The following is a 19,002-nucleotide window of genomic DNA, read 5'->3' as shown; positions in this document are numbered from 1 at the left end:
ATAGTGGCTTGACCTGAAGATATGCAAGAATTTCATATATGATCTCCTCTGGGATTTCAGGGTTTCTTCTCAGCCTCGTCCTCATGTTCTTTGCTCTGCGATTTGGCCTATTTTGTGTGAAATTAGAGAGTGTAGGGACTATCCAGGTGAAATTGAAACGTCAGGGACTGAAACGTCGATACCCTATAAGTATAGGGAGTAATCAGTATTTTGTCCAAAAAAAATCATCATCATTATTTATTAAATCAGCCCCCAACACAACTTCCTAGTTCCCCCTCTCACAATCTCATAGGAGAAGTCATTCTCTACGAAGTTATGGCAAGCACAACGACACATGAGTGAGAATGTGTAGGTGGGCAGATGCATATAATTAAGCAAATAATAGAAGAAGCCACTAAATGCACACACACGCATCAATCACTTGCTCGGTTTTGGACAAATTTCTTATGGATATGACTTCGATCACAAACAAGCAATAGTGTGATTGTTTCGTTTTCTTTCTCCTATACATTGGTTTCCTTATTACATAAACTCAGTGTCTATTTTTATATACTTAAGGTATTACTGCACTCAAAAAATTTGATGCACCTATATACAAATCTGAACAATTCACATCAGAAAATTTTAGCTCGGAAGCAGTAAAAATGGTATATAAAAATTTTGAGTTTAGATGGAGCTTCCGATACTGAAAGAAGTAAATCGTTAGCATTTATCAAATGTGAAAAAGTGAAAGGGCCTTCATTGACTACTAATTAGTAGTACAATAATGTCAAGTTTCTGTACACTCAATATGCTCTCAACTTGTTATGAAGCTCCACACTCTCTTTGGCAATGCCAATTATATTGCCCTACCTAATCCTACAAATAATATCAAGCCTAATTAATCCTAACAAATCATATATTTTTCCACAGCATGACATTGTTATTGGGTTCCTGATAAATAACCAGCTGAAGAAGAGTAGGCAAGTGAGCAATGAGAAGATCCTTGCATCATCAGCAGTTGAGCTGGAGTCACGGAAGAAGATGAGTTCTTCAACCCGGTGCTAGCAGGCTTGTGTGCCTCGCTTCCTGTCGCGGGCTGATCATGTCGAATTTCTCTCAACAATGCAGCCACATCCTTCATCGTGGGACGATCTTCCGCCCTGTTGCTGGTACATAGGAGCGAAATTCCAAGTGCTTGGAGCATTTCTTGTATCTGCGTGTCCGGGTAGCCTTGGAGCTTATGATCAAGAATCTCTATCGGATCCTTCTTGCTCTTCAAGTGGTCTCGCACCCACTGAATCACATGCTGGCCGTCGGTGAATGAGGGGTCTGCTGGCCTTTTCCCAGTTATGATCTCCAAAAGGACTACCCCATAGCTATACACATCAGTTTTCGCAGTAATTTTCAGCATACAGGCATATTCTGCAAGTGGTTTGATTGCATCTAAAAGTCAGCCTCGCCAAAACTACGCAAGATTTGAACTTTGTCAAAAGTTCATAGCAATCATCAATGACTCCAAATGCAAAAAGATGAAGTGAAAACTATGCATTTAACAGCAAGAATGTGATGGTTTTGGACACTAGCTATGCAAAGGGGAATGTCAGGTCATGTCACACAGTAGAAAGTCACTTGTCTAGTACCGGCAGTATAATATCAATGTGGGACTTAACAAAACAAATGCTACCCAACAAGAAGAATCACATTTCGAAGCACCTAGTGAACACGTACAATGCACCAAACCAGAGCAAGGACACAATTTTTTTTATAGAAAAAGGCAAGGCAGGGACCCTAATTCAGTCCCACTCACATCTACCTCAACCCTTCAATCATATTCATCTAGGTCCTCAATTAAGCTTGTATTAAAGCAGAAGCCTAATAATGATAGTTAAAAAACTGGTTTAAGATGCCAAATGTGGTTTTGCTTGGATCAAAATTCTTCTCCAACCACAATTAGGAGTCTATTCTTGTCTTCATTTCTAACAATAGCTAGCAAGGAGACAGTAATTTGGTTATAAAAGTTGAGAAAGGACCAATTAAGTTTCAATCCATTCCCTCAAGGATGATTAACATGTCTTATCACATCATTAAGGTCCTAATTAGACTCATAATACAACAAAAGCCTCCTTATGATCAATCAATTACCCACTTTTAGACCAAAATTCTTCTCTTCCAAGCACAATTAGAAGTCAATTCTTGCTTTAATTTCTCACACTAGCAAAGTACCAAGGACCCAGCTTCAATCTATTCACTCAGGGATGATCAAAATGTCTTATCCCATCATTAGGTCCCTAATTAGACACATAATACAAAAAAAGCCTCCTAATGATCAATCAAACCCTTTTTTCCCAATCACAATTAGAAGTCATTTCCTGATCATCACAGAACTGAGCAATGAAAATGATGCTGAAAACTTAAACCCATGATTGGACAGTAAAAAGTGAAACTCAAGTTCAAAACTTTAAAAACTTACCAGGCGCAATGTAGCCGTAGGAACCAGCAAACTGGGGATTGGCCGAAAACGGACCGTTTTGATCGTCTTCAACCAACCTAGCGAGCCCAAAGTCTGCCAAAACGGCCTCGTATTGATCCCCGAGCAAAATATTCTGGGCCTTCACATCCCGGTGCAAAATAGCCGGCTGGCAATCGTGGTGCAAATAAGCCAAACCCTCCGCCACGCCCAGTGCTATCTTGAACCGCGTGTCCCACTCTACTAATCCTGCGCACCCCTCGTGGAGCAACGAGCCCAAATTACCCTGTGCCAAGTAATCGTAAAACAGTAACTTCGTTCTCCGGTTGGCCCCCCAGCCCAGTAGCCTGACAATGTTACGGTGACGTATCCTTGCCAGCGTGGCAATCTCGGAGGAAAAAGCGGCGGCGGAGTGTTTCTCCGAGTTACGGAATCTTTTCACGGCGAGGGAGAGTCCCGAGGGGATTGACACGTGGTAAACGACGCCGGATCGCCCCCGGCCTATGACGTTGTCAGGCGTCAGGCTTTTCGCCACGTCGGCGATCGACAGGTCGAGTTTCTGGTAGAGCGTCACCTCCCAGGGTGGGCCCACGTCGACTTCGGTGTCGTCCTCCGGATCGGGCTCGTGGGCCCCGCTGAAGAACCCTGGCCGGGCCCGCTTTCTGGCTGCGAGGATGATGTAGAGCGCCGCTAAGAGGAGTGTGCAGGCTGTGCAGAGGAGGACGACCATCGCCACGCGCGCGGCTGCGTTGCGGCGGCGGGACCAGCCGGGGTTTCCTGCGTCAGCGCACTGGCTGCCTGTGAGGCAGAGGGAGGGGTTGCCGGACATGACGCTGAGAGGGAGCTTCGCGAAGAAGGGCGTGTCCGGCACGCGCCCGGTGAAGTTGTTGTGCGAGACGTTAAGCACGACGAGATTTTGCATGTCCGCGAGAAATTGGAGGTCTCCGGAAAGCTGGTTGTGAGAGAGGTCCAGAATGCCGAGCTTGTCCAAATCGGCGAACTCCTTCGGTAACTCGCCGGAGAGTCGGTTCCAGCTCAGGTTCAGAGAGATTTCCAGTGCCGGAATCTTTCCCAAAGTCGCCGGGATTGTACCTGTTAGCTCGTTCCCGCCAAGGTCCAGTAACTGTAACTTCCCACAGGAACCGAGTTGACTCGGAATGGAACCGGCGAACCGGTTGTTCCCCAAAACGAGCTTGGTGAGTGACGTCAGCGAACCGAGTCCAGGACTCAACGTCCCTTCGATCATATTATCCGAGAAATCGACGAACTGGAGAGACACAAGCAGATTGAAGCCTGCAGGCAAGTTTCCGGTGATCGAATTGGAATGCAGGTCGAGAAACGTCAGATTCCGGCAGCCGGCGATCCCCTCGGGTATGTTTCGGTTGAGCCGATTCGATCCGAGATCGAGGAAATTCAAGCTCTTCAAACTCCCAATCTGGTGCGGGATTGCTCCGGTGAGCTTGTTGTTGTTCGCCCGAAACCGAATCAACGAGGAACAGTTTCCGATCTCGGGCGGGATTTCGCTGGAGAGATTGTTCGACAGTAGTAGAAGCTTGGTGAGATTCTGGAGCTGGAAAATCCCACCCGGAATGGGACCGGTCAAAAAGTTTTGTGAGAAATCAACCGCTTCAAGATTGCCACAGTTGGAAATCGATGAAGGAATGGCTCCTTCAAGCTTGTTTTGCCACAAGAAGAGGATCGTGAGATTGGATAAGCGGCCGAATTCGAAAGGAATCGTTCCGGTGATCTGGTTGTTATCCAGCTCGATATGAGTGAGTTGCCGGCAGTTTCCTAGCTGCGCCGGGATCTCGCCTGAGATTTGATTGACACTCAATTGGAGCTCCTGAAGCGAGGTCAAGTTCCCAAAAGACTGAGGAATGCTTCCGGTCAAGGAATTCATAGAAATGTCAATGACCAATAGCTGGTGACAATTGCCGAGCTCCGGTGGAAGAACCCCTACAACGCTGTTTTGCCATAGCAGAAGGTTTTGAAGATTTTTCAAGTTGCCTAATTTGCTTGGAACAGAGCCGCTAATGGAGTTTTCGTACAAGTAGATGTCCCGGAGCTCGGTGCAGTCTCCGAGCTCTTGGGGGATGGGACCGGAGACGAGGGTGGTGTAGATTGCCAATGTCTCGAGTTTTTTTAGGAGGCCAAGGCTTGGAGGGAGGAAGCCGGAAATGCTGGTTTCTGCTAAGCCCAACATGACCAAATCGGTGCAGTTCCCAATCTCATGAGGCACAGGACCTTCAAGGTTCTTGTTCCCTCCAGCTCTGATTACTTGAAGTTGAGGCAGATTTCCAATGGTGCTAGGAATTTTCCCGCTGAGCTGATTGTCGTAGAGAACCAGCCGCTTCAGGTTTGTGAGGTTTCCGATTTGGACTGGGATTGAGCCCTCCAGCCGGTTCGTGCTGAGGTAGAGTTCTTCGAGCTTAGGCAGCTGGCAGATCTCAACTGGGATTTCGCCGCTCAGTGCATTGTCGCTCAGGTCCAGTGAGGTCAGTTGTTTAAGAGTAGAGATTTCTCGTGGGATTGAGCCGGTGAGGTTTGTGCCGGACAAGATGAGCTTGTTTAGGGTCAGCAACGAAGTGAAATTCCAGGGCACCTTACCTAGAAGATCAATATACTTCAAATTCAGCTCCGCAACTTGGTTGTTGAAGTTGCAGGTGACCCCGGACCACCCGCATGGAGTTTCATCACTTGGGTCCCAATTGCTCAGCCCCTCAGGGGAGCCATTGAGACTCTGCTTCCATGAAACAAGAGCCTGGCCTTGTTGGTTCAAGGCCAGAGCAGGAAAGTGAACCAGAAGAACAGAAGAGAGGGTTAAGAAGAAGAGGAAGGTCCATGGATTTACAGGCATTAGAAACAAGTAAGCTATGGCTACAAACTCCAACAAAAGGAACTGAAACAAGGGTGGGAGATGAGCCTAGGGAGGGACAATGGGAGGAACCAAATCATTTCTGGTGGGCTATGAGCTATGGTACGAGTATTATAATTCAGATAACAAAATTCAAAGACCCCAGAATCTCCGGATCCAAGAACAGCTAGGCCATGATGCATGTGTTTGTATTGTGCAGAGTGAAATGGAATTTCAGATTGCTGTTCTTTTCTGCATTTGTTTATAGAGATGAGAGGTAGGGGGGGGGGAAGGGGAGGGGCTTGCTTACTCTGTTTTTTATATTCAAAACAAGTGGTGGGTGAATGAGTGCTTTTGTCCAAGTATTTTTTTTATGATCTTGAACTTTTGCCCTTTTCATTTGATGAGGCTTCTACATATGAACAATGATCTTTCACTTTCTCTTGGATTTGTTATATGCAGGATTCAATTGCTCCCAAGAAATCCTCAGCTTATGGGTTTTGTCAGTTGCATTTCGTTGCATCATATACTCAGAAGCATTGAGGAGGCTGATTCAGCTAGCCTCTCTGTTTTTGGATGTTGTATCAATGAAATCTTTTTCACTTGTCGATTTGTAACGTATTCGAAAGGGAACATCTTTTTTTAGAAAGTCATGACGTCCAATTCAATGACCGAAATTATCCAATATCTAGATTTTTTTTAGGTATTATTGTCATGAAAGATAACCAATTTTTACAAGATGGTTTACTTGGACTCGTTGTAAACAACATATATCTTTATAGCAATGAACTAAATTAGCGGTGATTTGATAAGTTTACAAGTTTGTCATAATTCAACGTGGAATAATAGTTTTCTTTTCGAAGGTGTTGGGCATTCCTCTTGGTCATATGCACTTTTTATTGAAATATTGCCTGACCTTCTATTTATGAGAAATTTTAAATACACACCTCTAACTACTTAATACACATCCCTATTATTTTATATTTCAAATTAAATTTTATAAGTATGTTAAATGATCAAAATAGACATCTATGTATTAGAAGAAAAAAAAAATTTAATCACGCATTTCTATGTCTCTTTTTCTAAACCCTATACGTTGCAATACATCTTTCTTCTCCGCACTTCATCACCTAAATTTCGACTATGGACATGAATTTGAAGACCTCGTTCAACAATCTTTAGTTGAGATATGTATTCTTCATCTTGTATTGAATACAATTCAACATAATCTCTAGAACTATCTCATTGGGATCCATCGTCGTTTTGGAGGTGGTAGCTAGTAAGTTGTGAGAGTGAGTAGAGTAAGAAAGCAAAGCATTTAGGTTTTTTTTTTTTCCTAACAGTTTTTAGTTTTCATATTGCATAACATACTGAACAAGTAGTGCATGAAAATGCAAATTTTGCAGACCATATTGAAAGTTTAAATTTTGAAGGACTTGCAAATGTTCAAAATTCAAATTCCAATTGATTGATGTCGTAATGGAGTTGGGATATACCAAAATTTCCAGCAAAAAATAGAAGAAAATATGTAAAAGAAAATTATGAAATCTCAATATACTAATATATAATATTAAATAATAATAATCTTAATATAGTCAAATAATATGATATTTCATAGTTTTAGAGATTAAGGGGGGTGTATTGTATTTGGATTTATGTAGACTTTTTTTAAATGACAGACTTTTTGAAAAGTCCACAGACTTTTTAAAAAGTTGATAGACTGTTATGGATTTCTTAAAACCATTTATTTTAGCAACAGACTTCTATTGATTCATGAAAATCTATATACTTTATTATGAATGACTTCTACAGATTTCCTAGGATGTACAAAATATAAAAAAATAAAATAAAACAAATGCAGCCCAAACACAAAACAAAATAATAACTTGTTATCTCTTCAATGCTCCAGTATCTTCTAATATAAATTGACTCAAATAAATGATTGTTAGTCTGTCTAGCGAGTTTGTTCTCATTCCTAATCTCCCAACAACATAAATATACAATATAGATCACTTGATGTCTATGGTTAATTATTCTCATCAATTTTGTTTTCGCCGATTAACATATATTGTAGCAATATTGGTCAATCAATCAATTGAAATTCAATTGTTTAACCTTTTTTTGAACCATAATATAAATTCAAATTAATGAGAATAATTAATTAATAAGATAAAATTTAGTATGGTTCAAGGTCTTAGGGTTAGACCACAATATTTGAGTTTTAGGGTTTCATAAATCATTTTTATTTCTATTAGGGTTCGAAGTATCACAATTGAAAAAAAGAAAACAAAAACAAAAATCACATTCAACAGCTACAATGAACATGTTGGGCTTCAAAAAAGGTTGATATCATAAAAGATTAGAGAAAAGACAAAAATTAAGAAAGAGAGATGATGAAGGACAAACTTCTTCGTGCGTTGAGAGAAAAACTTTGATAGATTTTTTTTTTTGTTTGAAGAGGAAACTTTAATAGATTTTTTGAAATCTTTGGTCTGGAGGCTGAAAAATTATTGGAGTTTGGTATGTATAGTTAACACTACGAAGTCCATGATTATCCATGATTTTCTAATTCCATAAGTATGAATGATATTTTGAATAACTCTGTATTTTTATTCATTTTTAAAAGTCCTAATTGAATACCTCAAGACTTTCATTGACTGTTAAAAGTCTATATTGAATACACCCAGACTTTTAAATTCCATAGATTTCTTTAAAAGTTCCACTAATTTCATATACAATACACCCCCCTAAGGGTATTTTAGGTCATTTGGGTTGTTTATCTAGTCTAATATTAGAATAAAAAATTAAATAGGTGATGTATTGAGCGTGGGGTGTGTATTAAGAAATTAGAGGTGTGTATTTAAAACTCCTTTCTATTTATTTATATAAATTTAGAAGAAAATTTTTTTTGTTCATGCCTGGAGTTAAAATATGAAAGACCCTCTCATTCATGTCCAAAGCATCTTTTAAAAGGTTTTCAAAAGCTGCATAGTGAACAGCAAAGTAGAAAGCTGCAAAGGAAGGCTTAGTATATGTACCAATTAGGTATTATTAACATCTGCTTGCTAGCTCCATATCCGTATAAATTTAAACATTCATATCCATTAATATGAAGAACTGCATACCACTAATTCTAACGTTACAACTGAATCCAGATTTAGATCTAAATATAAAAATGTAGACACAAGTACTGCTCCAAAAATAGATGTATGACACGTCTGTCATATATCTAAGCTACATATCAATTTCAGATCCATTCAGAATTATCCCTCCATATAATAAGCACTAATATATATATATATATATATATATATATATATATACCAAATCAGATTTTGGAGCAGTACTTATCAAGAAATTAATTTCTGGTGGCAGGTAAATTAGGTTAGGGAACTGGTAAATCACCTCCTAACAGGGATATATAAACAACTCCATACATGCCTGGAGTTAATCCACACTATGCATAGTTTATTCTGCATTTACCTTCATGAAACTAGCTAGTATATCATTATCGAAAATTAGTATATGTATTAATAGAGTTTATATATATATAGTGCATTAATGTAGTTACATCAAGTAGGTTAGACGTTCGATATAAGGTTAGCCAAGCTGCTTGTATTTATAGACTAATTTGGTCTCATTTGGAATCTAGTCTACAACGGCAGAGTGCTAATTTACTATTATAAAGAGTAAATTTATCTGTACTAATATATTAATATACCGCCAACTTCTCTCTCTCTATATATATATATGGACATATATAAATCAGTGGCATTATGTTCAGAATTCAAATTAAATGTATGGCTGATATATAGTATAAGTCTGGCGGTGACTGGTGAGTCGTCTATTTGACTTGGTGCTTCTGCTACCCACTAAACCTGCCATCCTTTTCTGTTTTAAATTAGTACTTAAACAACCCCATTAAGAATAGTGATTAGTGGGAAAAGCTGGTCACGTGGTGTCGTGTGACTGAGAATAGAGGAATCAATCCAGTTGATTAAGTGCAGTAATCACACAGATAATGCTTGCTGTTGCCTGAAGCTGAAGAAGCCTCGTGACTGCACTCACGACCTTATATATTATTTTTCTGCTGTTAATGATCTAGTTTAGGAATCTCAGCACGAGATCGACTAGAAGGGAAAGGTTGCACTGCACATGAGAGAGAGAGAGAGAGAGAGAGAGAGAGAGGGGTAGCCAAACCGGCCATGGAGTACTAGGGCATGCATATGCGTCGAGCTTTTTGTGTTATATCAGTCTTTTTCTTCATTGTCGTGTTGGTAAAGGGAAGGAGACAAAGCACACCTCCCATCAGAAAGAAGACGTACGATCTCACTACCGTTCATTCTTTCTCGAGCTTCTATCGCTAGTGATATGAGAGTTACTAGCTAGCTACAATATCTTTCCTTCTTTCAACAGTCGAGATTTTTGTTTGGTGATTTCTATAGGGTTTAGGGTTTATGACTTTATGTGATAGACAAAATACAAAATTGAGGAGAGATTGAATTGGATAATAAACGTTTTGATCATGAAGCTAATCTGCGGACAGTTAATATTTGAAATTTAAAAGCTTAGAAATTGTGCAGTTTAAAAGTTAAACACAAAATAACTTGATAAATTCTGCGGAAAATTTTTATTGTCAATCTCTTATTAGTTTACTCACCCCTGAGCTTCACTCAATAAGTTGAGCGATATTGCGTTTGGCGGTGTCTCTATTTGACAGCCTCACAGGAGCGGATCACTATGTAATATTACTTTTTTTTATTATTAAATAAAATGGCTCACCTCCTTCGAATAAAAAAAAAACACAAAATTACCAACTATTTAATATGAAGTTAAGAAAAAACTTAATTAAACCGTCACCCTTACAGTGCATTTAAAGATTAAAGTAGTAGTCTAATCACAACAAACCGGCTTTGTCATACATAAACTCTTCCAAGCATCAATCGAGAACTTAATTATATTGTCCATTAATGTAAACATCGTCATTTGATGAATTTTAAGTTCATAACTAATTAACTATACACAAATAGCTGGGGGCCTGGCATATTGTGCATTTTGTGAGACACGTATTCATATAATTGCATAAAGTGAAGCTAAGCACATCATGTGCATAAGAGTTCATAACAAACATATAATTGGACAACCAGGGTTTGGCCAAGAAAGCCTATTCAGCTTTTTTAGCTTTCCAGCTTTCACCAAATATTTCGTGCCCTTCGATATTTGGCTATTTGGGATTTTGGGCCATCAGATATAAACGTACGTACGTTTAGGGTCACCATCCTCATCCTTTTCCTACTTTCATTTTCAGCCTCAAGCAATGAGATTTCATAATCAAATCGCCTTTATTAATACCCTCTGTATAATCTAAAATGGTAGCTTGCTCATATATTTCATTTATCCTTTTTCACCACAACATAGACGATAATTTCTGAACACAAAAAATATTAGAAATAAGATATTTTCATTATAAATACATTTTTCCTATCTAAAAAAATATTAATATTAACAACGATAATTAAAGAGCTCGAAACAAAATACGAGTCATCTACAATGTGCATATATATCATTATTAGTGACGATGTTATCATATCAAGTTATATATCATAATTGACATATATACTGAAATTGGCTGAGTGAGGATATACGTATGCCAATGTCAAGTCGGCAAGAAGTGGGATAGATCAAAATTCTCACTGAATTTTGACCATCTATAAAACAATTAACTACAGATTTAAAACATTTCAAATGAGTTGTTCAGAGTTTTCAGTTTTCAATCTCTATACCAAAGTTACATCATAGTCAGAGCCGGCCCTGGGCATAGGCTCAATAGGCGCAGGCCTAAGGCCCCCAATTTCATGGGCCCCCAAAAAATTTACATCTCCTTTTATATATATGTAAAAAAAAAAAAAAAAAAAAAATGTTTGGAGACTCACTACTATCGTGCTTATGACTCTACACGACTTTTGTTCTTTCTCAAGCCTCCCGACTCCCACCTCCAGAATCGGAGAATCTCAGTTCTAAGCAACAAGACATTTTTTTTCCAATCAACAATACTTTTTTTTTAAAGGAGAGGAACGATGGATTTAATTTAAATTTATAAATTTATCTTTGACTAAAAAGGATGAACATATGAAAGAAACTCTTTAGGTTCTTATTATCGATCTATATATGCAAATTTTGTAAATATATTTTCCTGAATCCATGCCTTTAGTTCATCATGATTTTTTAACTGAAATTGCTTTATTTAAATCTTAATCTTGGATTGCTGGGTTTGTCCTTACTAGGTTAGTTGTGTTTCTTTTTTTGATCACTTTTGTTATTGTAACTGAATCTTGGCTAGCTGGATTGGTGCCTTTATGAGTTGATTCTGATTTTGTTTTTCATTCTTTATGGGACTTTCTTTCATACACTCTCTCTAAACCTTGAGTTATCAACAAATGATTTGCACATGTCTTTCCTGTATTGAAAAAAAATTAGATGTTTTGCATACAGTGGTTGACTTGTATCTCATCGCCTGGTTAAGCCTCACGCAGCTAAGCTTCAAGCTAAAACTCTCAGAAAATTTCAAGGAGCCCCACTTTTTTAGTTCGCCTAGAGCCCCAAAAATCTCAGGGCCGGCTCTGATCATAGTTAATCAATTCTTCGTCGAGCTATCTCCAGTATATGTCAGCTCAATTGAAACCCATCAGAATAAGTATGAAATCATACTCTAACGTGCTAAATCTCTAATTATTCAAATCATCGAATCAAGATATGAGAACGTCTAAACAAATTATCCAGATGTAAGTACATCAATGTTTCAGATCATCGTCCAACATTTATTTAGACCTGTGCCTTATATATGATATATTTTTGAAAGAAAAATTCATTGAATTAGCAATTTAAATCCCTTAAAAGGGCATCCCAATAGGGAGCATACAAAGTCCAGCTTGGCCCTAGAGCTAAGAGAGAACAAATAAGAAGGTGTACTACACCAACTAATTGTCCTTGTACAATAAGACACTACTCTGAAATTTTATAGAAAAACTAGTAAAAACTGAAGATAAATCCTCAGCCTCCTCAAGATAATTACTAATAATAAAATTGTCTCGACCTTGAGATTTGTAAATCAAACCATCAAAATTTGCAATCTGGTTATGCAAGAAATCGGCAAACCAATCAAAACTAGATTCGTCCCAACCGAAAGCACGCTGCTCGCCAAGACACACAATTGTGGTACTCACAGCGTGATTGTATTGTGACTCTTTGTAGAATATAGAACTGATCAATCGACCTAAAAGTAATAGTAGCAAACCCAAAGTAGAGATAAAAGTAAAATTGAGCCAAAATTCAGTCAAAACACCTTCTAGGTCCTAAATCCACCCTGCTAGAGAGCATAAACCCATCACAAAGATCCTGATTTGGGCCCACAAGATGGCCAAGAATTTGGCCAGAATTGATTTGTACACCCATCTATCATTAGACACCTCGCCTCGACAAGCTTTGTTCGCATCTGCATCTCCGGTGTCTACGTCTTGCCAAGTCGACTACCGGGCCACCACAAAAACAGAAGCCAGTCGCCACAGTACAACACCAACAACTCCGGCATTGTCTACATCAAGGTCATCCACCAATGCAAAGCCCAACCGCCGCTCTGCAAGATAGCAACCAATAGACCAATTTCGCCATTGAAGACCCAATTACGCCGCCCGATGCAAAGACCGGTTCTCTTCCCTTGACTGCAAAGACCACCAGGACGGGGTCGTGAGACAACAAGGAGCAGCCATATCAAAACTGCCATCCAAAGACTGGCTCGCCATTCCTCACGCCGAGAGTGAGGACAATCAGTCCGAGGCAAACGAAGATGCGAAGATGACAGAGATCTCCATAAAAGCAGGCCACTAAAAGCGGCGGCGCTAGGGTTTCAAGTGAACTCGCTCTCCCTCTCGACTCTCATATCAATCTCTTTTCCAACTAAAGCATTTAGTTGAGCTATTGGAATGAAAATTTTGGTTATTGGCATTAATTGTATGTGCCCTGTATATGAAAATTTTGATTATATGTTGAAACAAACTTATATTTAGTTCTTTAAATTTCTCATTAAGAGAACAGTGCCTTGCAACTTGTAAGTATGCTACAAATTTTATCTCAAGTACATATATACATTTTCTCTTATATACATTAATACATATGTTCATGTTAAAAAGTGACAAATAATTGCTTGCTTGCATGCACACCATTCATATGTGGCCACATAATCACCAAGATGTTGTGATATTCCAAGCTTGAATTGATAATCCACGACAAGTTTGTACGAATAAAACATGCATTTTTGTTCTAGATCTATATGATATCGATCTGGAAAGAACAAAAAAAGGCATGCTATAATTTCTTTGAGGACATAATATGAGACTATAGCTAGTTCGAAGTTCAAATGATTGGTGCCAAGAATTTTCCAATTAATAATGGCTATGATTAATCCTAGTGATAAGTTATGTCTCATGTACTTGCTTTCGAGTTTCAATTAGAGAGAAAATCAAATTCGAAACTTCTACCAACTAGTACTTTATTATAAACTGAAATAATTTATCACTATATTAAATACTAATTGGTATGTCATCTTGTCATGTTGATATAATTAATCATTTGAAGGAGTGATGCATAATATAATTAGAAACGATTCTCGAATCTATAGAGCTGAACAATTTTAGTTCTTTTTATGTGGTTAGATCCATTTCATTTGAATATTTCTAGAAACAAAACGAAGTTCATGCAGCCATGCAGATTATATTGTCTTGAAATTGGCATGTGTTGGAATAATGATCCTTTAAAAACTCAATGATTCAAGGTTAGGAATTCCTTTTCACAATGTATGGAAGCATGGGAATGGAATTGAAAATTGCTTATTAAGGATCTTACTGCATGAACTTGTTTTTAATAGAACACAATCTTTGTATTCACTAATTAATCTCTTCTAATAATTAAGGAATCACTATCACAATCACAAAAGAAGAGCAATTATTTTCGAAAGTGTGTGCACGACCAAAACGCTCCATCTAATAATACCTGTATCAGTCAAACGCCTTTTCATTTGTTTATGTTTTTTACATACCACATATCCCTTTAAGTGTATTACTTTTGTTTTATACTTCGGCCCTTTTCAAAAGAGAATGCATTATTGCTAGAAATTAAACTCAGTAGCACTATATTAAGTTTGTATGGGAATTTTGATATTAATTCTTTGTTGCTCGTGACTAGGAAGTTAACGTTTTCTGGAGTTTTGATCTTTTGCTTTCAGTTTATGGAATGTTCTTCCCTTCTTTCAAGGTTAATGGCCTACATTGGCTTTACTTCTTTCGGCGCTTTGAAAGAAAAGCATCGATCAACAAAGACAGCTTATGTATTATAATCTAATTGTTAAAATTATTTACTCGACGCGATGCACTAAATGATGTTTAATTATATGACTCTTGAAGACAGGATCGATCATCTTCCAAGCAAGAATAAACTGCTTCCATGCATCGATCTGCATGGACCACCATTGTCTGATTTATGTGTTTTAGTTTAACCCAATTTCCAACCTAGCTCTTTTTTTTATCACTTGAGCAGACTCTAAAGGCTAAACCTATTTACAAACTCCAGCAACAAAACGTTCTTCTATATAGACAAATTGTTGTTTGAAATGCGACTCCATATTAGAAGGAATGTAACATAGAATTGCAAAAGTGTGCTCCGAAGTTTTGATGATAGCTTCTATTCGGAAGCTCATAACTGTAAACCACTGTCCCATGATGCTTGTCCTCGGAAGCCAAAGATTTCTTTGGAATCACAGGAAATATCCATCGCTGAAGAGTCGCCCAATGCAAGCTTAATTTTTTTTTATTGGACTAAAATGGTGAATATTAATTTTATTCCATAATTAATAAAAAAAATTAAGTTGGTGTACGTTCCCATCAATCTTTCACATAATTCTTTATCATTTCTCTATTCACTACTAGAGAAAACCCATTTAGGGACAAAATCAGTTGTTTCTAAAAGCTGAGAATTCGTCCCAAAAAAAGATTTGAGACAAAATCATTTTGTGGTTAAAGTCGTCTCCTAAAGCTCGTCCCTAATTATTAAAGGCAACGGTTGATAAATTCCGTCTCCTAATGCATTTGGAGAAGAAATTAAAATTATCTCCTATTCAACAAAATTTCATCCCCCATTCTCATTCAAGTTGGCGGGAAAATTAACTATAAATGGCGCCAATCAGATGAATAGGGGACGAAACTCATTCCTTCTCTTTCTATTTTCAAATTTTAAATTATTTTCAAATTTAATGACACCTATCAAACGAATAGGAGACAATTAAAACAGGCAAATATTGAATTTGACATAGATTCAGATACACATGAGCAAAGACAAACCCCGATTCCTTTATTATAGACAACAAACGTTCAAACACTAATAGGACAGCGACATAGTTTAAGATAAGACCGTCTACAACACAACACACCAGCAACTGAATATAATGTTCATCTGAAATGCATATCCAACTCGAGTACAATATTGCACTTGCAAAACTTGAGGTGTCACAATCATTTATTCTTGGCAATGAAGAGGCCCCCTTCTGCTCTCTAGAGTTAGTCCTAGGCAGCTTTTACCTTCCATCCACCATGTCATTGTAGTCCTCCTGAACATATTTTGATTGCAAAGAATCAGAATTTCATGCATAGAACTGTAATAACATATCAAATGCCCTGAAAAAACAAGGAAGAAACTCACCTTAGAAAAGTCTTCAATGAACGCATCCTTGTCCTTCTCAACGCCATTTAATTCCTGCTGCAGAACTCTTATGAACTACATGTGCCACAAAACAATTTGGTATAAGTTCAGCAAGCTCAAAATCATGTATATAAACAGAAACAAAGAAATATCAGAAAACAAAGAAATATCAGAACTATCATATTATCTGCAGTACTATATATATTCATTCATAACTTCATACAATACGGTTCCAGTATCACAGACTACAATCTAATGCACGCACCAGCAGCATTGAAACCCAAAAAGTTCAGTGACTTAAACGAATGTGTCTGGCCACATACAACTTGTAGTATCGTAAAACACTCAATATATTCACCTACAGCATTCTTACCTATGTCATCTCCAAGATGTCTGCAATCACAGCCAAGAAATTGGAGATAATCTGGGATACCAGATACTCTAACCTGCAAAATACAGAAAGGCCACAAATAGGAAGCCAAGTTCAGCTTTTTCTCATGTCAAATGGCAACAGCTATTATAATTGAATTCATTTTGAAATCTAAATGACACAGCAAAAATAACTTGTATAGTCATACCAAACTGCAGTGTAAGCTTGTCAAACAAGTATATTTAATTTGTAATAGTAATAATCAGAGTTTTACATTATTATTACCTTATTAAAGAAAGACAACTCGCAGAGTCTGTTAATCCTGCATGAAGCAAAGTAGCAAACATGTATAATACTGTTAATACACCAGAGAAAAGAATCTAGCTGAGAAAAAAAAAATTAAATGCCAAGTGACCAATATCCAGAACAGTGATGTACTGCTCCATTGCTACCTCTGGACTCATGTTGCCAAGCTGATGCCAAGCATTCCTGGGACAAGGTAACCAGTTTCCTTTATCAACTTCCCGAAGAAGCAAATGTCAATCATTAATATTTGCTCTTAAACTTTATTGCGGAGGTGAAAGCCTTGGTGTGATACCATTCAACTATGTTATTATATGCTTACCGGACAAAATGTATATGTACCTTAAGTTTCTACGCATATGAGCATTAAAAAATGTCAGTAAGTTACACAAAATAAGTTCTCCATTTACTCTGCTTAATAAGGTGCAACAGCTGGAACTTGGAAGGTGAAATTAAACCAACAAGAACTAGAATAGGGATATATGCATATGATACAGAAACAGAACAACTGGTGTCTTCCTATTCCTCCCCCTTCTCATACTTCTTCATGTGCCAACGAACGAAACAGAACTAGAATAGGGATATATGCATATGATACAGAAACAGAACAACTGGTGTCTTCATATTCCTCCCCCTTCTCATACTTCTTCATGTGCCAACGAACGAATAATAGATACTACAAAGTACTAACTGATGCGCTTTTGGGAAGCGCATAATTTAACCCTGAAATGTCGTTAGTAGTATAAGCAAATAGGGATCGTTCTATCCGGGGATTGAGGGTACACTTGTAATTGTGAAACAAATAAAGAAAAGTATTATTTACAAAAATAAAATAAAGAATAGAAATATATACAAGTAACAAAATAAAAAGGGAGGGGGGTTTAAGAATTATAGAATTGAAAATTAAGATAAATAAAATAAAGAAAATGTAAAAACATATATACAAGGGTGGATCAAAACCACATCCATATGCAAGAAATCCAATTACAATTCATATAGTTGATTTTAAATGTCATGAGAGAGGAGTTGATCATGTGAAACATTCGAAAGCAAATGATTTCCCATATTTTACTTTTCAATGCTAATTAACCTAAGCGAAAGCACCTAGATTAATCCTATCAAACATGCAATCAAGCCCTAGAAAGCTAGTCAATCATGACATGTTCAACGCATTAGACATAGAGAAAGGCTATCAACTCAAGTGTACAACTTAGTATGGAAAAGTCCACCTAATTGCAATCCTCTTTAATTAAATTCGGTCTTTGCACAAAACCTTTACTACTTTGATTCAAGTTTACACAAAACGAAAAGTCGATTTCATGTTCTTAAACCTAGCACCAATTATATCAAAACCCTAAGTGTTTGCAACCACATAAGATTAAAATACAAAAGTTTTCTATCATGCAAATTTAATTACACAAACCCACATAAGCAACATAAAAATCAACATATAGAAATCACAACTTTATCTCAAAACATATAAACGGGCTTTAAACTTTGCCCTTAACATTATTTGTTAACTAGAAACAAGTTCATATGAATTCAAACAAGGAAAACAAAAGATCATTACAAGGAAAAAGAATGAATTACACCGTGAGGGGAGATGGAGATGGAGAGCTTGAACGTTGGAATCTTGAATCTTGGAAGCAAGTCTTCAAGGTGGACGATGGAGGCTATGTCCTCACGGCTTCTTCTTCTTCTCTTTACTTGAAAATGCAAAACTAAGAACTAGAGAATGGAAAATGAAAATGGAAAGGAAATGGAGAGACAAAGAAGATGAGATGGATGAAGGAATGTGTTTTAGAATGAGAGGAGAAGGTGTTTATATAGGGAAGAAAAAGAAGAGTGAAATGATGAGTGGAAGAAAAATAATGAAAGTGGAGTATGAAAGTGATTTGTAGAATATGGAAAAGAAAGAGAAATGATGAAATGAAAGCAAAGCATGAAGGTGCAGCAACATAGAAGTGATGATGATCTATTAAAGAGATTGTAGAAAAAATATATCCAAGGAAAAAGAGAAAAGCATCTAGCTTTCTTCATGTGGGTGGGAAACATGAATATGTGGTGTTGAACTGTTTTCAGGTCAGTTTTTGCCCCTTTATTCCTTCAATTATTTCTCCAACAAGACTTCAGAATGAGCCTTGGACTTCTTCATAAAAAATGTTCCATTATGAGTGTAGATCATCCTGAAAAATTTTCAGAGCTTTATTCCATGTGGTTGGGCCGAAAATGCTGCTGGACCTCTTACAGGTCCAGTTTTCCGGTTTTGCTTCTGTAGAA

General features: G+C 37.5%; 1 protein-coding gene and 1 long non-coding RNA gene across 2 annotated transcripts; both read right to left on the bottom strand.

Annotated features, from left to right (window-relative positions):
• Positions 1-684: 684 nt before the first annotated feature.
• LOC112179290 (LRR receptor-like serine/threonine-protein kinase RGI3) lies at positions 685-5,860 on the bottom strand. Its single transcript, XM_024317668.2, has 2 exons — positions 2,453-5,860; positions 685-1,404 (listed from the first exon to the last, which is right to left on the bottom strand). The coding sequence occupies exons 1-2, from the start codon at positions 5,304-5,306 to the stop codon at positions 923-925; spliced, it is 3,336 nt and encodes a 1,111-aa protein (XP_024173436.1). The 5' UTR covers positions 5,307-5,860; the 3' UTR covers positions 685-922.
• Positions 5,861-16,045: 10,185 nt separating this feature from the next.
• LOC121050409 lies at positions 16,046-16,775 on the bottom strand. Its single transcript, XR_005802880.1, has 3 exons — positions 16,705-16,775; positions 16,423-16,495; positions 16,046-16,124 (listed from the first exon to the last, which is right to left on the bottom strand). It is a non-coding gene; the product is annotated as an uncharacterized LOC121050409 (long non-coding RNA).
• Between the last annotated feature and the right edge of the window lie 2,227 nt (positions 16,776-19,002).

Source organism: Rosa chinensis, chromosome 7 (assembly GCF_002994745.2).
Source record: "Rosa chinensis cultivar Old Blush chromosome 7, RchiOBHm-V2, whole genome shotgun sequence".
Classification (NCBI taxonomy): Eukaryota; Viridiplantae; Streptophyta; class Magnoliopsida; order Rosales; family Rosaceae; genus Rosa; species Rosa chinensis.
This window is presented reverse-complemented; position numbering and strand designations above follow the sequence as displayed.

Bases quoted from the DNA above. Each gene is read 5' to 3' on its own strand.
- LOC112179290 (XM_024317668.2), bottom strand. From the start codon at position 5,306: ATGCCTGTAAATCCATGGACCTTCCTCTTCTTCTTAACCCTCTCTTCT. The intron at 1,405-2,452 runs GTAAGTTTTTAA...AACCACTTGCAG, and splicing joins CTACGGCTACATTGCGCCTG to AATATGCCTGTATGCTGAAA.